The 23981-nt window shown below is 61.2% G+C and overlaps 1 protein-coding gene across 1 annotated transcript; it reads left to right on the forward strand.

Moving 5' to 3' along the window:
- Positions 1 to 11491: 11491 nt before the first annotated feature.
- Positions 11492 to 23673, forward strand: ARHGEF16 (Rho guanine nucleotide exchange factor 16). Its single transcript, XM_075538097.1, has 14 exons — positions 11492 to 12064; positions 14235 to 14280; positions 15304 to 15470; positions 16945 to 17001; positions 17454 to 17614; positions 18636 to 18788; positions 18872 to 19001; positions 19765 to 19839; positions 20067 to 20159; positions 21313 to 21464; positions 21663 to 21848; positions 22615 to 22688; positions 23112 to 23213; positions 23534 to 23673. Exons 1-14 carry the CDS (start codon positions 11492 to 11494, stop codon positions 23671 to 23673), a joined length of 2109 nt encoding a protein of 702 aa, XP_075394212.1.
- Positions 23674 to 23981: the final 308 nt, after the last annotated feature.

Below are 23981 nucleotides of genomic sequence, written 5' to 3' on the forward strand. Positions count from 1 at the left end.
GCTGATGGTGCTGCCACTGTGTCCATCCATCTCGCTGAGGGCCTTCCTCTTTTTCGCCACCAAACAATGTCCTTCTCCCGGGAATGGTCTCTCCTGACAATATGTCCAGAGTAGGTAAGACCAAGTCCTGTCAATCTTGCCTGTAAGGTACACTCTGGCCATTACCAAGGTTACCAAGATGCAAAGCCTAGTGCGGTGTCTGAGTGGAGACTTCAGGAGCAGCCTTTCCTGGAAAGGGGGTCAGAAGTGGAGCTGAGTCCTGGGACATCAGCCACATCCGTAAGGCACCAGACACGTGCTGAGCACCTGGGTCCCCTGGCCCCCCAGTCTCAGAAAGAAGAGGCTGCCTTTGCTGAAGGATGGAACCCAGAGCGCTGGCCCTCCTCTTCCTGCCTGCGCTGGGCCTCCCTCCCGCCTGGTGGCCACATTTTGAAGGGGACTGGGCCACACTGCAATGTCTTGGTGTGTCACATGAAAGCTGACAGGAAGATCAACTCACTGCCATCGAGTCGAAGCCCACTCTGTGACCCTCTAGGACAGGGTAGAGCTGCCCCTGTGGGTTTCCAAGGCTGGAACTCTTTCCAGGAGCAGAACACCCCGTCTTTCTCCCAGAAAGATGGTAGCAGGAGACGATGAAAGGCTGTATTGGGAGATGGTGAGCTCCTCTCCTGGAAGCATAGCAAAGGCAGACTGGCATCTGCTCCAGCACACTCGGGCTTGCTCTGGGTTACATTAGCTTCTGACTCAGCTCCCTCCATCCCACTCTCTCCCTGTGGTAGTTAATTTGGGACTTGAGAGGATTGAGAGTGAAGGGGTGGAGTCTAGTCTGTCAATCAGAACATAGCCAATGAGGCTTCTGTGTGGGCATGGCCTTCTCCTGAGAATTCTGGGAACCCCTGTATTTGTTCCTCCTTGGAGGCAGAGGACACTTCTCTCTGCTCACTCCCTGAGATGATGCTCTACTGACAAGACACATGAAACTTCACCCTGGGAGCTGGAGAAGCCTCATGGTACAGCCCTGCTGCAACCAGACCTCGGAAGCCGGAGAAGCCACGTGGAGACCCCTGCCAGCACAGAGATGCTTACAATGCCACTGGACCCAAAGACTTTCTACCCACTGGCCTGTGATCATCCTGCATTCAGCATCATTGAATGTATTTCGTGAGTCTGAAGAGGACTTTATAGGTTGGTATCAGACATGTGGGCTAATCTCAGACTTATGGGCTTGGATTGGACTGGTTTGGGACGCGTTCTTAATGTACATTACCCTTGATATAAAACTCTCTCTTATACACCTATGAGTGTCAATGAATTTATTTCTCGAGACTCACATACTCTCTGACAGCCAGAGGGGTCTTTCCATCACATATGATTTAGTGCCCACCCCCTGCCGTAACCCTTGAGGGACTGAAATAGACTCTGACTCCCTGCCCCCACGCCCCATCCCAACCCACAGGTCCCTGCCCAGTACTTCTCCACTCCCACCCTATCCTGCACCCAGGGGCTCTCTGCACCCAATCCCACAGCCTGCTTCTTACTTCAGGGCTTTTGCCTGTGCTGCAGCCCTGCCTAGAACTGTCTTCTGCTCCCCTCTCCCAGCAGACCTCCTCCCAGACCAGGGCCCCCACTCACCTCCTGGTTAAGCCCCTGCAGCACTAGCCCCTTCAGCCATAATTGGACTGAGGTCTGCCCCCAACACACACACACACACACACACACACACACACACACACACACTGCGCTCCAGTGGACAGAGCCCAAGGCCACATCTGTACAACAGCCAGCACAGTCAGTTTTGAGCTGCTGCTGCTGTCGGGTACCATTGCATCAGCTGCCACCCTCTGCACAACAGAACGAGCCACCACCTGGTCCTGCGCCAGCCTCACAATGGTTCCTGTGCCTGAGCAAGGAACCAGCCAGCTTGCCCAGGGCCTTCCTCTTTGTCACTGCCCCTCCACTTTACCAGCACGACGTCCTTCTCCAGGGACTGTCTCTCCTGGCAATATGTCTGTAAGACGACATCTCGCCAATCTTGCCGGGAAGGGGCACTCCGGCCACCCTTTCTTCCAAGACAGACTTGTTTCTCCTTTTGGCAGTCGATGGTACTTTCAGTGCTCTTCTCCAGCACCGTGATTCGAACACTCCGACTCTTCTTGGGTCTCGCTCATTCCTGGGCAGACAGCAAGGAGGAAAGGGAGGGAGGAGAGCAGGATGGAGGGCTGTTTGCTGGAGATGACGCTTTGACCAGCCTCCGTGAAGAGCCGGGAGAGAGGAGGCAGCAGCCAGAGTCTGCAGATGCTGGCGCACAGCAAGAGGATCTCGAAGCTTACAGTTGTGGAGTGCCCCCCACCCCCCCCACGCCTCTCATTCTGGAACTGTGCTGGAGGAATGGTGGGCGTGGCTGCGTGGCTTCCCTGAGGGCCCAATGGCTTGAGAGAACCGGCAGCCAGCTTCTGCTCTGAGTTCCATGGGCAGCTCCTCCCCCAGCTGACTCCATAGGCAGAGAGGAGGCTCTCCCTATTGGGGGGACATGCAGGTCACTGGGGGTGGGGGGGGGGTGCATGCTCCTGCAACTAGGAAAGCCGTGAATATGGGAGATCTCCAGCTATGTCACCACCTCCCCATACCATTCCAGGGATGAGAAGAATGGAAGGTTGGTCGGGGGCCCGCATCTCTGCAGGGGTTCTACACCTGTTCCCCACACCCAGGGGGGCCCAAACACACCACCACCCATACACTTTCCTGGGCCCTGGGGCAGGCAACGCCTGCCAGGGAAGGCAGGCTGAGTCCAGGCTCTGCCAGTGCAGGCTGGGCAAGCTCTACCCTCCAGCCTCAGTCTTCTCGTGAGTAAAATGGGCCATGGTCCTGCCCCGGTGGGAAGGAGAGGGAGGTGCCCCGTGTGTTCCTGAGCCTAGGGCTTTCCCAAGCAGGAGCAACCCTGGAGGGGAGCTCTCCACAAGACCAATCCCACTGCCAACCTAAGGGAGAGCAGAATGGTCGCCACAGGGGTCCTGGGCACATCAAGAAAGGGTGAAGGGTCATTCCACGCGGCCACATGGTCACTTCGAGCTGTCACTCAGTACGGGCCCACACAATCTTTATGGAAGCACCCTAGCTCTGCTGGGTGGCTGCCCCGTTTAGATTAGTACACTAGCAACATGTGTTTGCTCCGCGGCCGCCCGCCAGGACGTGCAAATGTCAGTCTCCCAGGAGTCGCCGCTCGCTGGGGAGCTTGTCGCTGCTTCGGGGGTCCTCCCGGAGGGCTTCTGGGAGATGGGCGATTGGAGCTGGGCCAGAAGAAGCTGACCCAGCCCTCCAAACGCACAGCCGTCCTACTATCAGGACGGGGTCACAGGGCAGCGGGGATCTGCCGGCGCTGGAATCCTGACGCCCCGCCCCCGCCCCCCTGCCCGTGCGCAGCCCCGAGCGGGGTAGGGGTGGGCGGAGCGCGCAGCCCCGCCCTGGATCCTCCCGGAGCCCTAACCCCGGGGCTACGCGGCGGCGGCCAGTGTCCCGGCGGTTCGGGAGGGCCGGGCCACACGTCACGTGAGCGCGGGCCGGCTCAGGTGCGGACGGTGACGCAGGCGACCGGCCAGGTGAGGCGGCGGCGGCGGCGGCGGCGGCAGGTGCCTTCGCGCGCTCTTCCCCGCCCTCCCGCACGCCCGCCGCGCCCCCGGACCCCAGACACGCCGCCGCCGGGCCGAGCCCCGCCGCCTGCCGGGGAGCCCACCTGGCCGAGGGGCTGGAGCGCGTCCCCTCCGCCGGGCCAGCAGTACAGGAAGTGCGGAGGGCGGGGACAAGAAGGGACCCAGAGTGGCCGACCGAGCGCCTAGCCGGGACTGACGCCTCCCGGGAGGGCGCCGGGCCTGGAGACTGGACCGCCCGCGCGCCTGCAGCGCAGGTAAGCCTGGGGGACGTGGGGAGCGCAGGTAAGCTTGGGGGGCGCAAGTAAGCTTGAGGGGCGGGGCGCAGGTAAGCCTGGGGTCGGTGCCTTCCCTAGACTTTGTCCTCAAGCCCCGACTGTGACCCCATCAATTTGGCGACCTCTTCCCAACTCCTTTCTCTGGTTTACCCCTTAACCAGCCCCCAACTTCCCTTGAGCCTCCAGGGGACGTGTCCTTGCCCAAGTAGAGAGAGCGTTTCCGCTGGAGCCAGCTCCTTCTAGACTTCGGAGTAGCGGCTTCCAGCATCCGCTCCCACCCCCAACCCCCAGGCCTGGGGAGGAGGAGTGTCCCTCTGTGAGTCCAGCTAAGAGGCAAGGTTAGCAGGGAGGGGGCTGCATCTTCCACTAATGAGACACAGCATGTTTCTGCGGACCCCCAGGCAATCATCTTAGCAGCCCCAGCCTCAGTTTCTGTGTCTGTACACAGCAGCAGGTCTCTTCAAGGGCAAGTGACTGCTAGGACCTTAGCCCAAGGAGACCCAGATGAGGGGCAGCAAAGAGAAATGGATGATGATCTCCTTGTCAGGCCTGGGCAGGGCCCGCCCCTGTGTCCCTGAAGCCAATCTCTTGTGCACCACCTAGTCTGAGACACAGGGAGTCCTGGTGGGGATGTCTGGCTGGGGCCAGCAGGAGGGTCCCAGTCAGAGCACAGCTACAGTGACGCCACCCCACCCCCAGCCAGCAATTCAGGCCAACAGGGCTCACATTCCTGCTGCCTATGGCTTAAGGCAAGAGCCTGAATCACCCTGGGGCTCACTTTGCTCACCAGTAAAATGGGAGCAGCAGCAGGCCCAGGAGAGGTGGCCGTCAGTCATGGATGCGGCTACTGAGCTGGTCCAAGATAAGCCTGTGCCCCTGCCCCCACTAGATGCTGAAGTAAGAGAGAAGTCAGAATCTGGGGTTCAGAGGGTCCCACCAACCCAGGTCCAGGCCAACAGGGGCAGCATCCCCATAGTCCAGGAGTGAGCTTGGGGGTCTTGGAAGGGCCTTGCCCTAAGCTGAGGTCCCTGAGAGTGAGATGGAGTGAGCCTAGCAGGGGTTCCTCCTACCTGCACACCTGTCAGATGAGGCTCCCCTGAGGACTCTGGTGGTCTCAGACCCTCTGCAGCCTCCCTACATGGGAGAAGCTCTTCCTCTGCAGGTGGGGACACTGAGGCACCAAGGGAAACATGGCGTGCCAGGGGCCCTGGCTTGCTGCTCCTGAGAGCACGTGTTTGTGTCTAGATCCAATGGCACAAGAGCCTGTCCCCAGCCCGCCAGCTCCCAGGGTCTCCTTCCATTTCCAGGGGATCTTGGGCTTTGTCTCCTTGGCTGGATGTCGGACGGAAGTTGTGTGTCAAAATATCTTTACCTGTCATGACCCCGTGAACCAGTGTGGAACCCCCACTCCCTCTACTTGTTTGTGGGCAGCCTCTGGTTTGGGGTTGGTTCACCTGGGCCCTCACCTGCCTCCACACTGGTGGCACAGTGGAGGCTGCATCTCCTAGGCACCTGGCATTCTCACCTGTTGGGAAGGACAGTGACTCACCTGCCGGAAGTTCAGTGAGGAACCAGACATAGGAAGTGAGCAAGCTTTGGGGGGAGAGCACCTGTGTGTGGGTTTCAGTGCTGGTGATAGGGGGTGGGGGCAAAGGGAGGGGCATCACCTGGGGGGGGGAACCTGTGGAGTCAAGGTTCTGATTTCCAAGCGGGGCTTTGGGAGGGCCACACTGTGCGTACAAGCATCTGGAGCCCCGCCAGGGATGGTAGGGTGGCCAGGGAGCCATGGGTGGGCCCTGCAGGGCTGACCTCAGAGAGCTGCTTTGTGTCTGATAGCTGCTGGGGACAGTGTGTCATCGAAGGGAGGTGTGGGGGTGTTTCTGCTGAGGAGGGGGGCTAGTGGCATAGTGATTTCATGTTGGGCTGCTAACCACAAGGTTAGCAGTTTGAAACCACCAGCTGCTCCTGGAGAGAAAAATGAGGCTTTCTACTCCTGTGAAGATTTACAGTCTCAGGAACCCACAGGGACACTTTTAACCTGTCTTTTGGGGTCGCTATGAATCAGAATCTACTCGATGGCAGTGAATTGGGATTTTTTTTGGTCTTCGAGGAAGGCATGGGCGGAGGCAGGCAGCCCCTGGGGGGCTCTATCCCTTACTGGTGAAGCTGAGCCTCTAGGTGGCTAGTCAGGGTTCCTCCCTCTGACCACTGTTGCCCAGTCTTTCTCTGCTCTGCATTCTGGGGTGGTCAGCAGCTTCTCTGGCGTCCACCTATTTGATGCTGTTAGGAAGGAGCCTCTCCCCTGCAGCTGTGACTGCCACAGATGTCGCCAGGTCCTTCCTGGCGTCCCTGGGGTCCGGATCCCCTCAGTGGTGAGCCTGAATGTGGTGTGCTCTCCACTGCCAGACCCAAGCTCTGTATGTGTGGCTAGCTAGGATTACCCTGGGACAAGGCTGTCATTGTGCAGCAAGTTTGCGTTAGCAGAGGCTGGATCCCGAGAACCGCCAGAGAAGCGGGGTGGCTCAGCCAGACCCAGAGGCCCAGGGAAAGGGTGCTCAGGTGACAGCTAACCCAGGGGCCATGTGTGTCTTAGTGACTGTGGAGCACCTGTGATCAAAAGCCACAGGCCCAGGGGGGCAGGCAGAGGGTTCTGCAGGGGACCGAGGGACTGGCATTTGCCCTCCGGGCATCAGGGGAGTCTGTGCTGTCGATCGTACCCCTACGCTGGCTCTATAGAACATGGGCCACCAGGTTTATGCAGGTAGCCCCCTGAGGAGACTGAAAGATGCCACTCCACAGAAACCACCTGCCCTAGGACACAGGTCACTAGACATGGACACTGTAGATGCCATGGAAGAAGCGTGGGTTCATGTGTGCACCAGGATACCCGGACCTCACCTAGCAGACTGTCCACAGCAGCAGAGACCGCTGGGACCAGCAGACATTGAGGACCAGTGGAGGGACAGGCCCCTGAGGCAGAGATGAAGAATGGGTAGAGTGGAGGGAGGGATTGGAGCCAGGCCAGCAAACAGAAACTCGTTTTGATCTTCCAAACTTTTTATTGTGTTTTGGGTGAGTTTGCAACCCAAATCCGTTTTCTACCCAACAGTATACTTTGTGCCTCAGGGCATCCGCCCAATACCACAGTCCTCCTCTCACCTCCACCTGGGACGCCCGTTTCTCGTCCCTTCTCTCCTGCCCTTTCCTGCCTTCTCGGTTTCACCTCTGGGCTCATGCTGCCCTTTGGATCTCGCTCTGGTGGACCACTGGAAGGAGGGTGTCCCTCCCTGTGTTACTCTTCACCATATAGACCCGTACTGTTGGGCTAGAAGGTGAGCCGCAGGTCAGTGGGAGGTGGACGAGCGGCCGCTGGAGAAACGCATTTCTAAAAACAGATAACCAATATGTAGCATCCATGAAGCAAGCACAGGGTGGGACAGCTAACAAGGAATGGGAGCACTCCTGAGGTGGCAGAACTTGTGCCGAGGGATTCCAGAGAGGGAAGGCAGAGAAAATGGGGGTGAAACCATTATTTTTAAAAGCCCAAACCAACATGGGGATCTAAAAGACATGTGGAACTAGAAGGGAGGCTCCGTCAACGGTGAACGGGAAGCCACCCAGAAGCCTGGCACGGAAGTGGCAGGTACTCCTGGGCTGAGCCCCAAACCTCCAGCAGGGCTCGGTGTGGGGAGACCAGTCACAGGGGGGGAGCCTGTGGAGTGGCATCTGTCACCTGGAGTTGGCTGAGAGAGGAAGCAAGCTTTTCTGGATGACAACCACTTCCATTGAGACGCTGAAGGGGGTGTGCAGGGCGGCAGGGAGGGGGGCAGGGGTTGGATATAAAAAATGCCAACCAAAAATTCAAACTTACCACCATTGGGTCACTTCTGACACACGGTGACCCTATAACTTCCCCTCTGGAATTCTGAGACTGGACATCTTTATGGGAGCAGACATCCTCGTTTTTGCTCCCACGTGGTGGTTTCGAACTGCTGACCTTGTGGTTAGCAGCCCCCAAAACGCTCTGCCACCAGGGCTCCCCCAGGCAGATCCTTAGAAAGGAGCCCTATGTGGAGGGAAGCCCAAAAGCGACAGGGACCCATGGGAGGCAGAGCAGGGAGCCCTGGAGACCAGGGGAGGGGGAGCCAGGTTCCCAGTCCAGGCGAGATGGCAGAGGCGCTCTGGGGAAGAGGCGACGGCTGAGCGGACCTGTGGGAGGGAGTGGCCAGCGGCAGAGATGTGGTGCGTTGGGGAAACATTAACCAAGAGGACTGGCGGGTGACCGGGGAGGAAATGATTAACAGAAGACGCGCCCCTCGGTCTCGATGGCTTGCTCAGACTGACCCCACGGTGCTGCCTGATGTTCAGGTGGAGGGTGGGCGGGGACACCCTGAGTTAGTCGGTGGCAGAAGAGCCCGCTGGAAAGTGTCTAGAGGCGGGCAGGGAGCCCCTGGTGGGTGGGGCCACTGGGAGGGGAAGTCCCCCTTCAGGACCAGCCCATGGTATTTCGTTAACTTTAGAAACTGGCTGTGCATCCCTTTGATCCAGCGAGCGAGCAGAGCAGAAGGGCGGCAGGGAGCACACTGTGACTGTGGACGCCCTGGTGGTCTAAACGGTCAGTGCGCAGGGGGTTCGAGCCCACCCAGAAGTGCTTCCGGAGGGAGCGCTGGCAACCTTTTTACCAGCGACACCTGCGGAGCCGTTTTACAGAGCACACATGGCGCACTGGGAAGCAGGGTCAACTCCTGGGCTGCTGGCTGTCCTTGACCTTCAGTCCCGAGGGCCATGCCCTGAGGGGCTCCAGGTTCTGGAACAGGTGCGGGCTAGGAGGGCCACTGCTCACGCTACTCCGTGCCACCCACTCTATTCTGTCCCCGACCGTGCCAGGCAGAATGTACCCAGGGCAGTGGTTTCAGGGCTTTGGGTGTGGCCACCTGGCTAGGAATAGAGGTCACACCCAGCAATGGCTGGTTCGACAGGTCCCCCGATTTGGCGCCTTCCGCCCCAGGAACAGACTTTGCCCTCGCCCGGGGAGAGGCCGAGCAGCCAGCAGGCTGTGTGCCCGCCCGGGCCTGAACCTGGGGAGAGCCAGGCTGGGGCAGAAAGCTGGCCTGGGGTCCCAAGCCAGGGTGGGGAGGCAGAGCATGGGCAGGAGGGCGCTTGTAGACACACAGAAGAGTATGTCTGGGGGAGGGAGGGGGCCTCCTGCACGCTGCCTGCCTCTGGTGCTGCTTATACTTTGTAGAAAGGCAGGGCCCGCCCAGCTTCAGTCACTTGGTGGTTCTTGTGGTAGCTGCCCTCAAATGGCTTCTGGCTCCGAATGATCCACTGGGCCAGAACTGCCCCCTAGGGTTCCACAGACTTATGGCAGGGCATTCTCCCCCCACCCTCATCCCCACCCTCACCCCCACCCCCACCCCGGGAGCAGCCCAAGCCTTGTAAGCCTTGCACCCTCTTACAAGGGAAGTGGGGCCCGGAAAAAAGGGCCTCATGAAGCCTTTTGGCTCCCCACTGGGGTGGGTTTTGCTTGCAGTGCCTACCAACATGAACCTAGCAGAAACCTGTGCCCCCTCTCAGCTGGGGAAATGTAGGCACAGCAACCGGTGGGTAAGCCCTGGCCACGCAGCCTCCCACCCAGCCAGGCACTGGGGCATCGGGCCACGGGTCACAGCCTTGTTTTAGGGCGGGGCGGGGGGTGAGGCGGGCGGTGGAAGGAGGTGCTGTGGCCACCGCTGTCCTCAGGCCTGGAATGTCCTATGGAATGTGCAGGCTGCCCTCCCCGTGTGGGGGAGCCAGGTTTGGGCCGAGGAACAGATAAGCCTACACACTTTTCTGGGGTGGTTTAGCTGAGAGCTGAGTTTGGGGGGGGCGCTTGGGAGCAATGCTTAGGGGCACTGAGCCTGGCTTCCTGTGCGCTCTGAGGTGCCCCAACTTTCCAGCTGTACTGATTACCGTCACTGTGTGATGGTGGAGGCGTCCCCAGGCTGCAGCTTGGAATCTCCGGGAGGTCCAGGCCCAGTGGCAGCAGCAGTGTGAGGGGGATCTGGCGGGGGGGGGGGGCGGTCCATAGCCCTGGTCTTCCCAGCAGTGCGTCCCTTGGGGAGCAGGAGGGGTCCATCCCAAATCTCACAGCCAGGGCCCTGCAGGGAAATACTAAAAGTGGGCATTTGCTCCCAAGTCCACAGGAACAAGGGGACCCTCAGAATAGAGTGGCCAAGCTAATGATCAGAGGCTTACAGTGGCCCTGGCTACCCTGTGGGTGCTTGCCAGCAAAGCTGCACCCTAGGTAACTGGAAGCTCAGCACCTCCCAATCCCTGAACCGCCTCCCCTCCCCCCCACCCCCGGCTAGCGCAGCCCCATCCCTACACTGCATCTGTGGCCAAAGCAGCAGAGGAAGGGGAAGATGGCAGGTCACATACTGAGACCCTGCCTGAGAGAGACATGCATCCCTCTGTTCATGTGACCTGTCACAAGCTATACCCTGCCCAGAGGGGTGGGAGGGCAGCCACTTGTACCTAGAAGGACAAGCAGGGACCATGGACACAAAGGACAATGTTGGAGACCAGGCTGCCCATTATGCTGGAATTAGCAAGAGGGGCTGGAGGTGGGGCGGATGAGGGATGGACCAGAGAGGACCAGGGATGGATGGAGGGAGGACCGGTAGTACATGCCAGGCAGGGTTCCCTGGGTGTGGGGGAGAGCCTGAATTCTGCAAATGCCCCTCAACTGCTGTGTCTGTGCCCTGTTGTGAGGGACCAGTTCTCACGATGATCAAATGGGTCCAAGGGGCAGTTGTGTGATAGGGGTAAATTGAAGAGACGTTAGACAAGATAAGGCATGCAAGCGCTAACCCCCCAGGACCACCATGACTTCAGGAGTCAATTTCATGCAGAGAGAGAGAGAATATAGTTCCAACTTGGGTGGGGGGCATGCAAGCCCCCTAATTACAGGTAACCATGTGCATAGCAAAGTGGGATGTACCCTCACCCTAAGTTCCTGAGTACAGAGGAGGAGTCACCGGTGCCGGGGCAGGTCAGGGGGCGTGCCCGTCTTCAGAGCACGTGTCTGCGCCTGTAGTTAAAGCTGCCGCCTAGAGAGCAATCAGCCGCGTGCTGTGAGAGGCAATCTCAAGGCAGCGCTATTGTGGGAGCGTATAGTGAGGAACAATATTAATTATGAGAATGTGATTGGGACTCACCTCCAACTCACAAGAGGGAAGGCCTCCCTCCACCCCAGCAACCCAGCCTGTCAGGTGTCTGAATATATGAGGATAGTGTTCATCTGTATGCACTCTTCCTGGTCTCTGCCCCACACCCTGTGGTGATGGATGTAGTGTAACCACGCGCCCCCCCCCTCCCCAGCCCCTGGTGGGCACCTGGTGATGCCTCTGACATACAGAGTTGGCCCAGAGCTGCCTGGGGTGTGACCAGGGTGGATGTGAGGAGCAGCAGGTCAGCAGGGACCAGGTGGGCAGCAGTGCGGCAGGTGGTCATTGGAGACGTGGCAGGAAGGAGTGATGTTCTCATCTCTGTCTCCTCCCCCTTTCCAGGCCCCCGAGGCTGCCCAGCATGTCCCAGAGATACTCAGACAGCTCCTTGGATGAGAAACTTCTGGAATACCGCTTCCACGCTGAGCTTCAACTCGATGCCAATGGCAGCCCCGTTTCGGGGCTCCCCATGGTCCGGGGCTCCCTGCAAGTCCGGGATGGGGCCACTTCCCAGCCACAGACCCAAACACCCCTGGAAGACAGGACCCCGCAGCCCCCCATCATCCTGAGTACACAGAGCCCCGCAGCCCTCAAGATGGGCACGCAGCAGCTGATCCCCCGGACCCTGGCCACATGCAGCAAGGCAAAGCCGCCCGCCCGCCACCAAAGCTTTGGGGCGGCCATGCTCAGCAAGGAGGCCGCCCGGCGGGAGCCCAAGCTCTACCCGGGCACCAGCTTCTCTCTGGATGACATGGACGTCGACACAGGCTGGGGGGGTGCCCTGAGGCGGAATCTACGGAACCAGTCCTACCGGGCAGCCATGAAGGGCCCTGGGTCACCAGGCAGCGAGGCGGCCCCCACCCAGCTCAGCCCCCGGCTCCAGGCACTGGCTGAGGAGCCCAGCCAGCCATCCACTCGGCCAGCCAAGCACAAGGTAAGGACCCTTGCCTGGCGGTGCATCTAGGGGGCTCTGGAGCTTGTAGGCAGGGAGAGGGCTGCCCATCCCCACCATCTCCACTGTGACGACTCTTCCCAGGACTGGCTGCTGGGTGCCTGTGTGCGGGCCAGGGCTCCCCAGGCACCAGGCTGGGCACCTTCTGCATTTAAGCATGTTGGGCACAGGGTTTCAGGGCTCGGAGCAGAGGGACTGCCACGGGCAGCTGTTCTCCTGCCACCGATGCGGCAGCTGACAATTGAGGTGCTCACCCGGCCTGAGCTCCGGGACCCGAGCCCGGTGGAGGCTGGGCCCTCTGAGGCGGCCAGCTGAGCGGTGGGTGCTGATGAGGAATCTGTAGCGTACCTTCCCTGGTCAGCCTGCCTGTGGGGTCAGGAGAGGCTGGGCCACCAGCTCACGCCTGCATGTCCCTGCAGGATCGCACACGGCAGACCAGCGGGGAGATGTCCCCCGGTCACTGGACCCTTTGCCAACAGCCACTAGCTGAGAGACCTTTGTATGAAGTGGCCCTGCCCACCCCTGCTGGGTCTCCCGCCCTGGTGAATCTGGGATGTGTATGTGTGTGTGTGTTGGGGGGGGGGGGGGCGGGGGAGAGGACAGCTCTGGACATTGACCAGACCAGGAGGACTGAGCAGCCTGGGCATGCCCAGAAGGTTCTCAGGAGCAGGCCTTGCCCCTGGCTTTCTGTGCAGCCACTTGCCAGGACCCATCCTGGAATCTGCCCCAGGCATCTGCTGCCCCTGAAGGCCTGGGGCGGAGCCTGGCTGGGTGAGCTGGGTAAGAAGCCCTGCACCTCTGTGCGCCAGCGTGACCCTCAGCGAGTGCACTCACGGGGGTCCTATGGGGGGGGTGTCTCTAGAGCAGACAGGGACCATGGGGGCCAAGGGTCACACAAAGGGTTGGGCAGCCAGCGTGCAGAGTGGTGACCTCTGCCCATGGGCAGGGGCCTGGCTGCCAGCTCTGTCCTCTGGTGGCAGGGCTGACCTCCGCTCTAGTCCTCCCTAAAGGGTCTGGGTCCAGTGCCTGTCTGGGATTTGCCTGGTGCCCCCTGCACTGCCCAGGCCAGGCTTGCAGGCTCCTTCTCTCGTACCCCATGCCTCTGCTTCCAAAGCACCCATTACTTTCTCCATCGGGCTTCTCAGCTCCAGGACAGCTGGGGGGAGGGTGAATGGAGGGCATGCCAGCAGGGCATCTGAGGCCTATCCTGAGAAGGGGAAGATTGAGGCAGCACCAGCAGCCCGTGTGGAGACCTGGAGGTAGAGGTGGAGGGGGTGTTGGTGTGCAGGACCCAGGGTGCGGGGCCGGTTCTATTGGGAGCATACATCGAACACCTGCCTGGGGAGCTTCAGGCCCCAACTCGTCTGAGAAACCTGGCTTTCCTGGAACCAGCACACCTGGGAGGTGTGCCTCAGCCGGGCACCTAACTTGGAAGCTGGGCCCTCTGAAAGCCCTTCTCCCCGTCCTCCCCCCGCCCCCTCCCCTCACTCCCTTCTCAGCAGCTACCCAGCACCTGGTCGGTTCTCACTGCCATCCCAGAAACCTGACCCCACGCCCCCATCTGCAACCTGGGGTTTCCTTCTCTGCGCTCTCCCAGCCACCACTGCTCTGCCCTGGGATCCCCTCCAACCCATGCAGACCCCCAAAGCCCCACCGCCCTCTCCCACACACCCAGCATCCTCTCTGCCAGATCAGCCCTGCCGCCTCCTCCAGGCAGGCCTCAGACTCTGGGCCCCACCAACACCAAACCCACAGTCCCACAGTGCACCTTGGCCCATCCTCCGAGGCCCCACATAGCAACACCCAGTCACTCCCTTCCCCCTAAGTGACAAGCTCAAACTACCCAATGCAACTCAGGGACGCAACACGTCGGGGTGGTCCGGCCCCTGTGAGTTTCCGAGACTGTACTTGTTAACGAGAGTGGAAGGCCCATCTTGCTTCCAAGGAGCGGCTGGCGGTCCCCATCCTGGGACCTCTCAGGTCGCAGCCCAGCTGGGAACTACCATGCCACTAGGTCTCCCTGGCACCGAGGGCTGGGCACCTTCTGCATCTTGAGCATGTTGGGCCTGGTGGTCTCTGGGCTCGGAGAAGAGGGACTGCCATGGGCCCGCCCCTGCCCCTACCCCAATGACCGCCCTCTCCTTTGCCGCAGAGAACCCTGGGACGGAAGCGCGTGCACAAGGGCTCCTTCAAGGATGGTGAGTGCTTAGCCCCGGGGGGGGCGGGGGGGCTCAGCCGGGCTCCCTCACCGTGGGGGGGCATCCTGGGGCACAGGGTTTGGATGTGCTCTCAGTACCCTTGTGCTTCGGGGACTGGCAGCCCCGGCTGATGGACTAGACACCAAACCGGGAGTTCCTGGGGGGAAAGATGGAGGTCCCAGGTGACAGTATCAGGCATCTGTGTGAGGTCGTGCTAGGAGCCCAGGCCAGGGGAGATGGGCGCAGAGGGCTCAGAGCCCAAAGAATATGCTAGCCTGCTGAGGGTGGGATGGAAGTCCCAGGTGCAGACACTCCTTAAGCCAGGATGGGAAAAGGTGGGCAGAGGGCTGGGCTAGAGTCTGCCTTTGTCAGGAGGCTCTGCCTGCCCCCGAGTCTTGGTGGACAGCGTCACTGGGGGTGGGGAGGTGGGGGTAAAGAGGGGCGCACTAGTCTCAGGGCTCTTCATGAGGACGTGGAGGTGGAATCTTGGTGTGAGAAACAGAACACACAGGTTCACTGCAAGGTCTCGGGGTCAGGGGACAGCCCTGCCCAGAGCCTTCTGGGTCGGAGCTCAACTCACTGAAAGGTCTCGGGATCAGGATCTAGCCCTGCCCAGAGCCTCCTAGGTCGGTGCTCACTGCAAGGTCTGGGGGTCAGGAGCTAGCCCTGCCCAGAGCCTCCTGGGTCCTGAGCACTCACTGCATGGTCTGGGGGCCAGGGGCCAGCCCTGCCCAGAGCCTCCTGTGTCGGAGCTCACTACATGATCTCGGGGCCAGCCCTGCCCAGAGCCTTCTTAGTCAGCTCAGCCCATCAGAGGTGCCACATTCTGCATGGGGCTGCTACCTCACTGCCCACCAGCCATGGGAACCAGCTGGCCCAAGAGCAGCCTACTGCAGGGGGCTTTACGCCACCTGTTGCTTGAGGGGATTTGGGGGACCCCTCCAGAGGACTTGACCCCTGGACTCCCAAGGGGACAGGCCTCAGGGCCCCCCAGCCTGCAGGTGACTCAACCCCTCCCCACAGACCCCTGCCTCTATCAGGAGATCCGGGAGCGGGGCCTGAACACCAGCCACGAATCTGATGATGACTTGCTGGAGGACCATGCCAGCCCCGAGAGCCCCCAGAAAGTGGACACCATTGTGGTCAAGAGCTACCGGCCCGCACAGGTCACCTGGAGCCAGCTCCCTGAGGTAGGCTGGTGCTGGGCCTGGTGGGGGATTCTGAACCTGGCGGTCCACTCCTCCCTGCCAGCCTCCAAAGTGCCTTCAGTGCCTGGTGGGCAATCCCTGCTGCCTCCCTGAGCTAGAATGGGGAGGGAGTAGTGAGCGAGGGGTGTTTGTCTTCCAACCCGTGTGTGGGTTGAGGGGGGGGTGTTAAATGTGGTGTTTGTGGTGTGTAGTGTTTATGAATATGTGTGAGTGTGGTGTGTATAGTGTGGTGTGTGTGTGTGGCATGCACGTGGGTGTGTCACCCAATCTACTCTCCCACTACTCAGACTTGCTGGAACTGGGGCAAAAGAGCCCCTTCTGCCCAAGGTTGGGAGGGTCAGCAAGGCTGGTGGCCATGGGGGCAGCGAGCCCTGGCCTGGGGCTGAGCTGGGGCTGTGACCAAGCTACCGTCCCTCCCTTCTCCTTTTCTACATTCCAGGTGCGGTGCTGCCCCACCCTTCCTGGCTGTGAGGGCTTGGTGGGCACTGGGGGCAGGACCCTGGTGCTCTGGACAGTGCAGGACGGGAGGTGGCAGGCAGGCAATACCCAGGACAAGGCTGCAGCCAGGAGTGAGCAGGGCTGGGAAAGAAGAGAGGCCTGGGGAATGTGTGGGTGGTGCTTGACTCTGCAGGGGAGGGCACTCAGCCACCTTGTCTGCAGCCTAAGGGACTCCTGGTTGGCCGTCCCCCATCAGAGGGCTGTGCCCACCCCTAGGCTCTTTGTCCCTGCAGTGCGACCTCTGGCCCAGCAGATGGGTCCCCTGCCCCTTAGCTAATAGACATATATGAAAAGTCATTGTTTTTCCCACCTGCCAAGTGCAGGGTGTGTGGAGGGGGGAGGTCTGTCACCTCTGGAGTCTAGAAGTGGGGTCAAGTGGGATTCTGGCATAACTTGAGGAGACACTGGGCAGTGGAGGAAGGCAGGGGGACTGGGCCTCCTGGTGGTCCTGCAGAGGGCAGTCAGAGTGGGGACACAACCCCGTGGACAACCTGAACCACACTCCAGCTAGACAGAGGCCTGGGGCAGGCAGTGGCCAGGACCCCACTGCAGGCCACTGACTTCACCTGGCCCGTCAGGGCTCCACCTGTGCTCAACCTTCTCAGCCTGTCCCTGGCACCGGCCCTGCTACCACCTGGGTGGGCTCCTGTCTCCCCATCCCTGGGGCAGCCTCGCAGATGAGGTCAGGGCCCTGCCAGCCACGCCCTCAGGGACACCACGCTTCCCTGGACTGCCCCGGGCTCCTCAGAGTCCCACCGGGAAGCGGGGCCATGCCTGCCGGCCTGTCTTCCTGCATGCCTACCTGCAGCCATTCTGTGGGTGGCCCTACGCGGGCCAGCCTGGGTCCTGCCTGCCCAGGGCCTCCCTGTCCTCCTGGTGGGCTCTGGTCCAGTGGAGGGTGGGATGGGGAGGGACATGACCAGGAGCTTACGTCCCTGTACCAACTGGCCCCTCCCAGGTGGTGGAATCAGGCATCTTGGACACGCTGTCTGCTGAGGAGCGCAAACGGCAGGAGGTGAGGGAGTGGGCTGCCCAGGGGGCTGGTGGGCCTCAGCCAGCCCCAGGAGGGGGACCCGAGCTGCAGTGGCACTGTCCACTTGATGCTTCAGGGCTGGCACTCGTGCGTGGTGACCTTTGTGGGTGTCTCTCAGGCCAGGCCTGGCCTGGGCCTTTCCCCTTTGTCCTTGACCCTATCAGAGCACGCACATGGCAGTACTGTCCCCTGCTTCCTACTGGGGCCGGGGGACGTCTTCCCAGTGGCACAGGGCTCATGGGTGACTGAGCCCAGAGGCTCACAGCCAACCCAGGCAGTCCTACCAGCCCTTCCCAGCTCTGTCCGGACGGACTGCCTACCCCATACCCCAGCTTGCCCTGTTGTCAGCTCTGCTGCCCACAGACCTGTGTGTTGCCCTGTCTGGGGGCTGGTGCGTGGTGGGCACCGGGCCAGCGTCCCCATCTGTCTCGCAGGCCATCTTTGAGATCCTCACCTCGGAGTTCTCCTACCTGCACAGCCTGGGTATCCTGGTGGCCGAGTTCCTGCAGTCCAGCGAGCTGCGCAACACCATGACCCCTACGGACCACCACCACCTCTTCTCTAACATCCGGGACGTGCAGGGCGCCAGCCAGGGGTGAGCCGCCCCAGCCCCCCTCCCGAGACCACAGTGCCCACAGTGCTGGCCAGAGCCAGGCTGGGGCCTCAGGTTGCAGCCACGGGGTGTGTTCTGCCTGCTGGTGTCTGGTGGCCTGGAGCTGGCTGTCGGCTCTGGTTCCCGGAATGGGAGGCTGGGAGGAGAGCCGGCGTACACGCAGGAGTGTGTGCGGTGGGTGCACACCTCTGTGGGCAGACAGCACAGATCTGCAGCTGTGTGTGCTTGCCCTACAGAGGGCAGGAGCGTGTGTGGGCCTCAGTTTCCCTTCCCATAAGACACAAGGCAGGGCTTGTCCCTGGTGCCCAGTCTCCACACACGGAGGTGAACAGGCCCCCCGGGACAGCATGGTGCTTCTGACCCACAGCTCAGGGAACCATGGCTGATGGGGCTCTACTGGAGTATCCCACAAGGCCCCTGACCAGGTGCCCTCACTGTCCCTGCCCACACGGCAGCTTTGGCCTGCAGCTACCCGCCCTGTGATCTGGGGTTTAAGGGGCTCATCTTTCCAGGGTCTGACCTGGATGGTCAGCACTCACAGCTCCAGGTGCTGGCCTGGGTCTAGCTTAGTACTATCAGCTGGACAGCGACCCACCGACCACCAGGTCCTCCTCCAGGCATGCCGTGTGCATGGGTACACATACACAGGCTTACATGTGTGCTTTTTGTATACACACAGTGAATTACACATTAGGCGGTAACAGCAACGTTAGCAGTTCGAAACCACCAGCCTCTCCATAGGAGAAAGATGAGGCTTTCTACTCCTACCAAGTTCCTCTCAGAATCTTTCAGGGCAGTTTTCTTCTGTCCCGTGGGGGTCTCCGTGAGTCGGGACTATTGGAGACGGCGAGTTTGAGTTTTCTGATGTTTGTGGGCATGCATGTTGTGTATACTGTTTGTGGCACACACGTGGGTTTGTGGGTGCACTGAGTGTTCAGGGCGGCATGTGCATTTGAGTGTGCACGCGTGGCCGGGACTGCCAAGACTGCAGCTGCCCCTGCAGGTTCTTCAATGCCCTGGAGCGGCGGCACAAAGAACAGGTGTGCGTCGATGACATCAGTGACATCCTGGCGGAACACGCCGAGCTGCACTTCCAACCCTACGTGGCCTACTGCACCAACGAGGTCTACCAGCAGCGCACGCTGCAGAGGCTGACGTGAGTGTCGGCGCCCTGTGTGCCCCCACCACCTGCTCCCCCGTGCCCCGTCCCCCAGCTCCACCTGGCTCCATCTGTTGCAGAAGCAGCAACCCCGGCTTCCGAGAGGCCCTCCGGCAGATCGAGCGGCAGCCTGCGTGCGGGGGCCTGCCCATGATCTCCTTCCTTATCCTCCCCATGCAGAGAGTGACCCGGCTGCCCCTCCTGACAGACGTGAGTCAGCCTGAACTGAGACCCCCTGCCCCCCACCCCCTCAGTGCCATCCCTGCTCTCTCTGGGCTGCCTGTTCTCTATGGACCTCTCTGTTGTTGCTGTCATTGTCACCGCCCTACTAGTGACATCACATCAGTGATGTCACTGTCCAGCTAGGGATGTCACATCCAGGACATCACCATCCTGCTAGTGATGGTACGTCGATGATGTCACTGTCGTGCTGGTGGCGTCATCGCACTCATGACATCAGCATGGCGAGAATGATAGTCATGACCAGTGGTTGGCCCAGCCCTCAGGACCCTGTGCTGCACATACTCCCCACAGCAGGGATCTGGGCCCCCGACAGAGGAGGGCCTGAGCCGGTGCCACCTCCTGCCCACTCTATACTGACACGTAGGGGCCAGCAGGACACGGAGGCTCGTCGCATGTTGAGGATGAACACAGAGGCTCAGGGCATTCGGGCCACAGGCAGCCCCCAGGCAGAGATGGGATTGCAGAAGCCAGCTGCCTGAGGCTCATGAGAAGGGCCAAGTATGGGACCAGGGTCCCAGAGGGATGTCCTGACTCCAAGGACTCTACTCAACATGGTCTGGCCTGCATGTAGCCTTGGGTGTTACAGTGGCCATTTGGAGCTGGGCACAGCAGGAGTCCAGAAGGAGACCCCTGGGGCTGACCCTGAGCCTCCTACACCCTTCGGGCTCTGGTGTTAGGGGGCCCTTCCCCGGGCAGGCCTTTGGCTCTCACCTCAGTGCCTTCTCTGCAGACACTCTGCCTGAAGACCCAGGGCCACCCCGAGAGGTATAAGGCCGCCAGCCACGCCCTGAAGGCCATCAGCAAGGTGAGGCAGGGCCCGGGCAGGGGCCAGGCTGAGCTCTACCTCCCTCACGGGAGGGGGTGGGCAGATTATTGACCCCTGAGCTTTCCATCGCCGGGAGAATTGGGTGACCCCAGCCCATTGCTGCTGGTCTAAGATTGTACCCAGCACCCTCTGGGGCAGGCGGGGGAGTGGAGGGGGTGGCGCCCAGCCCCCACCCCACCCACCCTCCCACCCCACCCCCCTTGCAGCTGGTGAAGCAGTGCAACGAGGGGGCTCACCAGATGGAGCGCACAGAGCAGCTGTTCGTGCTGCAACAGCAGCTGGTCTTCAGCAAGGTCAAGGTGAGCTCCCCCCACCCTCCCCTGCCCTCCCCCCAGCTCCCCCAGGCATGCCTCCTGCAAGCTGAACCTAGAGATTAGGGGCATAACCCAGCATCAGGGCTGCGCAGGCTGTGGACAGCCAAGAATGGCCTGCCTCTGGCTCCACATGGGGTGGGGGTGGGGGAATGGGCGTGGTCTCTGCCTCCCTTGCCACACAGGCTCAGCACCCTTCCTTTCTGACCTATGGCTCCCAACCCCTGGGTTGCCCAGGCAAAGGGGGATGGTGGGGGGACAGGCCCCAACGGTCCCAGGACTAGTGGGGAGAGGGCAGCCTCACTCCTAGCTTGGGGTCCACATTCCCAAATGGGCAGACTTCTCCTTTGGTACAGGGTTGGGAGTAACAAGGGCACCAGATCCCTCTTCCTCTCAGAATCTCCTGGGTTGGCCCCATGCCTGTGTGGTCCAGAGAAAGCTACCCCAGACAGTAACCTGTGGTGGGCCCCAGGCCCCTCAGACCTCTGCCCCCCTGTCCTGCCTGCCAGCTTGTGCATCAGCCAGGGACCTGAAACCTCAATGAGGGGGCTGGAAGCTCAGTGGAGAGTGGGAGCCACTTTGAGGTCAGAGATAGGCCAAGGAGCTGGCCCAGAGAATCAGTTGACCCTCCCATTTCATCCCTCCTACCCCCTCCAAGGTTTCCCTCACCCTGTGTCTGCAGGCTCTGGGACCTGGGCATCCAGGCCCAGCTCTCGAGGGCCGCACGCCAGGCCTGGTGTGTCCTGTGCCCTGCAAGGAGCCCCCTACACTCCATCAGGCTGCCCACATCCTGCACCTCCACCAGCACCCAGCCTTCCCCACACCTCTGCCCAACTGCCTCATCCCCATAGTGGCCACTGCGCCCAGGGATATTCAGGGAGCTCACCTTCCTGAACTCTGAGCCGGCTTCAAGCTCAGTCCAGGCAAAGCAGGTACTCAGCGGGCTGAGTCCCTCTGCAGGCTAGCCACCCAGATGGCCCCTTCCTGGAGGCCTGCGCACAGTGAACCCCTGCCAGACTGGCCATCTGAGTCACTTACTCAGGTGGAATTAGAGCCCCGGCTGCAGCCCCCAGACAGTGCTGCTGGGCTGTACACGCTGACCCCAGCCCTAAGGACCTTGCTTCCCTCGGCCTGCCCACAGTCCCTCCCCATCACCTCCTCCTCCCGCTGGCTGCTGAAGCGTGGCGAGCTGGCGCTGGTGGAAGATGGTGGCCTCCTCCGCAAGATTGCCGGCCGGCCAGCCTCCTACCTCTTCCTCTTCAATGACGTCCTGGTGGTCACCAAGAAGAAGAGGTGGGCCTACTGCCACCCACTGCGGAGGGGGACATGGGACCCAGCGGGTGGGAGCTCTATCTGGCCAGGGACACTCTGCTGGGCTCTGACTCTAGTCTGTAGGCCCTGGGTAACCTGACGGCCTCCGGGTGGGCAGCACCCCTGGAATGGGCCCTGGCCCATGGTTGCCGCCGCTAACCGCCGTCCTGTCCTCAGCAGTGAGGACAGCTATGTGGTCCAGGACTACGCCCAGGTGGAGCACATCCAGGTCCAGAAGGTGGAGCCAGCTGAGCTCCCGCTGCCCGGTGGCCACCGAGCCTCCTCCGTGCCGCACCCCTTCCTGGTCACCATGCTGCGCAACAGCGAGGGCCGTCAGGAGCAGCTGCTGCTGGCCACCGACTCTGCGTAAGGCCTGCCCCCGGGAATCCAACAGCCATGTACGGGGCAGCTCGAGCTACAGGGAGTGTACAGGAGGCAGCTGGGTGGGTGTGACGGCCCTCCAGGATGAGTGTCTGGAAAGTTCTATGGGTGAAGACGGCAAGGACTAGAAGGGGGTGTAAGCTGGGGAGGGGGCCTCATGGGCAAGGTGAGGTCAGGGTCACAAGCCCATGGACGGACATGAATGGGGGCAAGCAGGGTGTCCTGAAAGGTTGAGGCTGGGCAGCAGGAGCAGCAAAGACAGGGTAGACCAGGCACTGGCACCCAGTGGGGCTCCGGGCCAGTGCCCAATTCTTTAAGCCTTCCTGCAGGGACAGAGCCAGGCAGGAGGGCATGGGCTGTGGGGCAGCAGGATGGGCCCTGGGTCTGGGCAGGTGTGATGGGACTGGCTGCCTGCCTGAGGAGGAGCCCACCCTGTCACTGGGTGGCCCTTTGAGCTCCCCAAGCATTGAGTGGCATGCTCAGGCACCCCAGCCCCTCCCAGAGTAGGGGAGGGGGACCCTCAGGTTCTGTGGCTGAGCCTGCAGCAGCAGGGACTCCCAGTGGGAAGCCTGGGGACTGCCGGCTATTTGTCCACTCTGCCTCACTGGAAGTTCCCTGGCTGGGAATGTGGCAGGGTGGAGGGACCTGGCTTCATGCGCGTGCGCACACACACACACACTCTCTCTCCTCTCTCTCTCTCTCTCTCTCTCTCTCTCTCTCTCTCTCTCTCTCTCTCTCTCTCTGGCCCCAGGAGTGAGCGGGCCCGGTGGATCACAGCGCTGGAGCACAAGGAACGACAGTGGCAGGGCCATGGTGACAAAGGGGGTGAGCTGGGGTCATGCATGTGGCCTCTGTCTTGGGGTGGGGGCTGCTGAAGAGGGCCAGAGGCCAGCCTTTTGTCCTGCCCCAGCCTGAGCAAGCTCAAGACAGCCTGCCCTGGGGACCTGGGCCCTATCCTACCCCTGCCTTTATCATCAGCCCTCCTCAAACCTCCACGTCTGCAGAAACAGGCTCCTGCTCCAGCTTCTGTCACCTTAGAGGTTTGGTCTCCCCAAGGCAGCAGTTGCCTGTCGCCTGCACGGGTCCCTTAGCCCAAAGTCAGCTGCCTCTGGATGTGTGGGACTCTCAGACCCCCCAGACCCTGGACCTGGCAGCTCCATTTCTGTGCCGTGAGGACTGGCCCCTGCAGAGCTCTGGGGCCCCTCCCCTGGGGGTCCTGGCGCTGATAGCTCCTCCCCGTCCCCCCAGACCTGCTGCAGGTGGAAATCACCAAGGCTTACTTCGCCAAGCAGGCGGATGAGATGTCACTGCAGCAGGCGGACGTGGTCCTGGTCCTGCAGCAGGTGGACGGTGAGCCTCTGGGCAAGGGCCCTGCGGGGGATGGGCAGCAGCATGGCATGTACTCCATGTCTCAAAGAGGGCTGGTGGCAGCCTCCCCCGGGGCTCTCCTGTCCCCATAAGCAGGCACAAGCTGGCTACATTTTGTCTCAGAGCCAGCGATCAGGGGATGGCCCTCAGCCGGGGGCCCTGGGAGGAGCTGGGTGTGAGACCCAGGCCTCAACATTCTTCCCCGTGATCCCCCGCTGGAAACATCTGGAGCAGCCAGTCTGGGGGCTTCTGGGGTGCCAACATCCAGGGCAGGCCCTTCATCCCTCCGAATGCACCCGCAGGCTGGCTGTTCGGGGAGCGGCTGCGAGACGGGGAGACGGGCTGGTTCCCCGAGGACTTCGCGCACTCCATCACCAGCCGCCTGGCCCTGGAGGACAACGTGCGCAGGCTGGAGCGGCTACGCCTGGAGACAGACGTGTAGTCAGCATGTCCCCCAGACCCTGCTCAGTCCAACACTTCTGGGGTGGGGCAGACCTGAACCCTGAGTCCTGCTGGGAGAACTCAGCCAGGCCCCATCACTAGCCAGCTCACAGGGCTGGCCCTTCACTCAATCACACCCACCTCAGAGGGTGGCAGTGACATGAGGATGATCAGAGAGGGCAATGTGGGGCCCTCACTCCCCCAGCCCAGACAAGAAGCACGTACACACACACACACACACACACACACACAAACGTCACCCCAGCATGGAAATGGTTAACTGCGGTTTCCAAAGACATTAAAGTATTT

Source organism: Tenrec ecaudatus, chromosome 1 (genome assembly GCF_050624435.1).
Source record: "Tenrec ecaudatus isolate mTenEca1 chromosome 1, mTenEca1.hap1, whole genome shotgun sequence".
NCBI classification, from domain to species: Eukaryota; Metazoa; Chordata; class Mammalia; order Afrosoricida; family Tenrecidae; genus Tenrec; species Tenrec ecaudatus.

What these genes read in the sequence shown, in the direction of transcription:
- ARHGEF16 (XM_075538097.1), top strand. Translation starts at nt 11,492, where the DNA reads ATGTCCCAGAGATACTCAGACAGCTCCTTGGATGAGAAACTTCTGGAA. An exon ending in CGCACGCTGCAGAGGCTGAC is followed by an intron (nt 18,789 to 18,871) that starts GTGAGTGTCGGC and finishes CATCTGTTGCAG; the next exon opens with AAGCAGCAACCCCGGCTTCC. An exon ending in GTGGTCACCAAGAAGAAGAG is followed by an intron (nt 21,465 to 21,662) that starts GTGGGCCTACTG and finishes TGTCCTCAGCAG; the next exon opens with TGAGGACAGCTATGTGGTCC.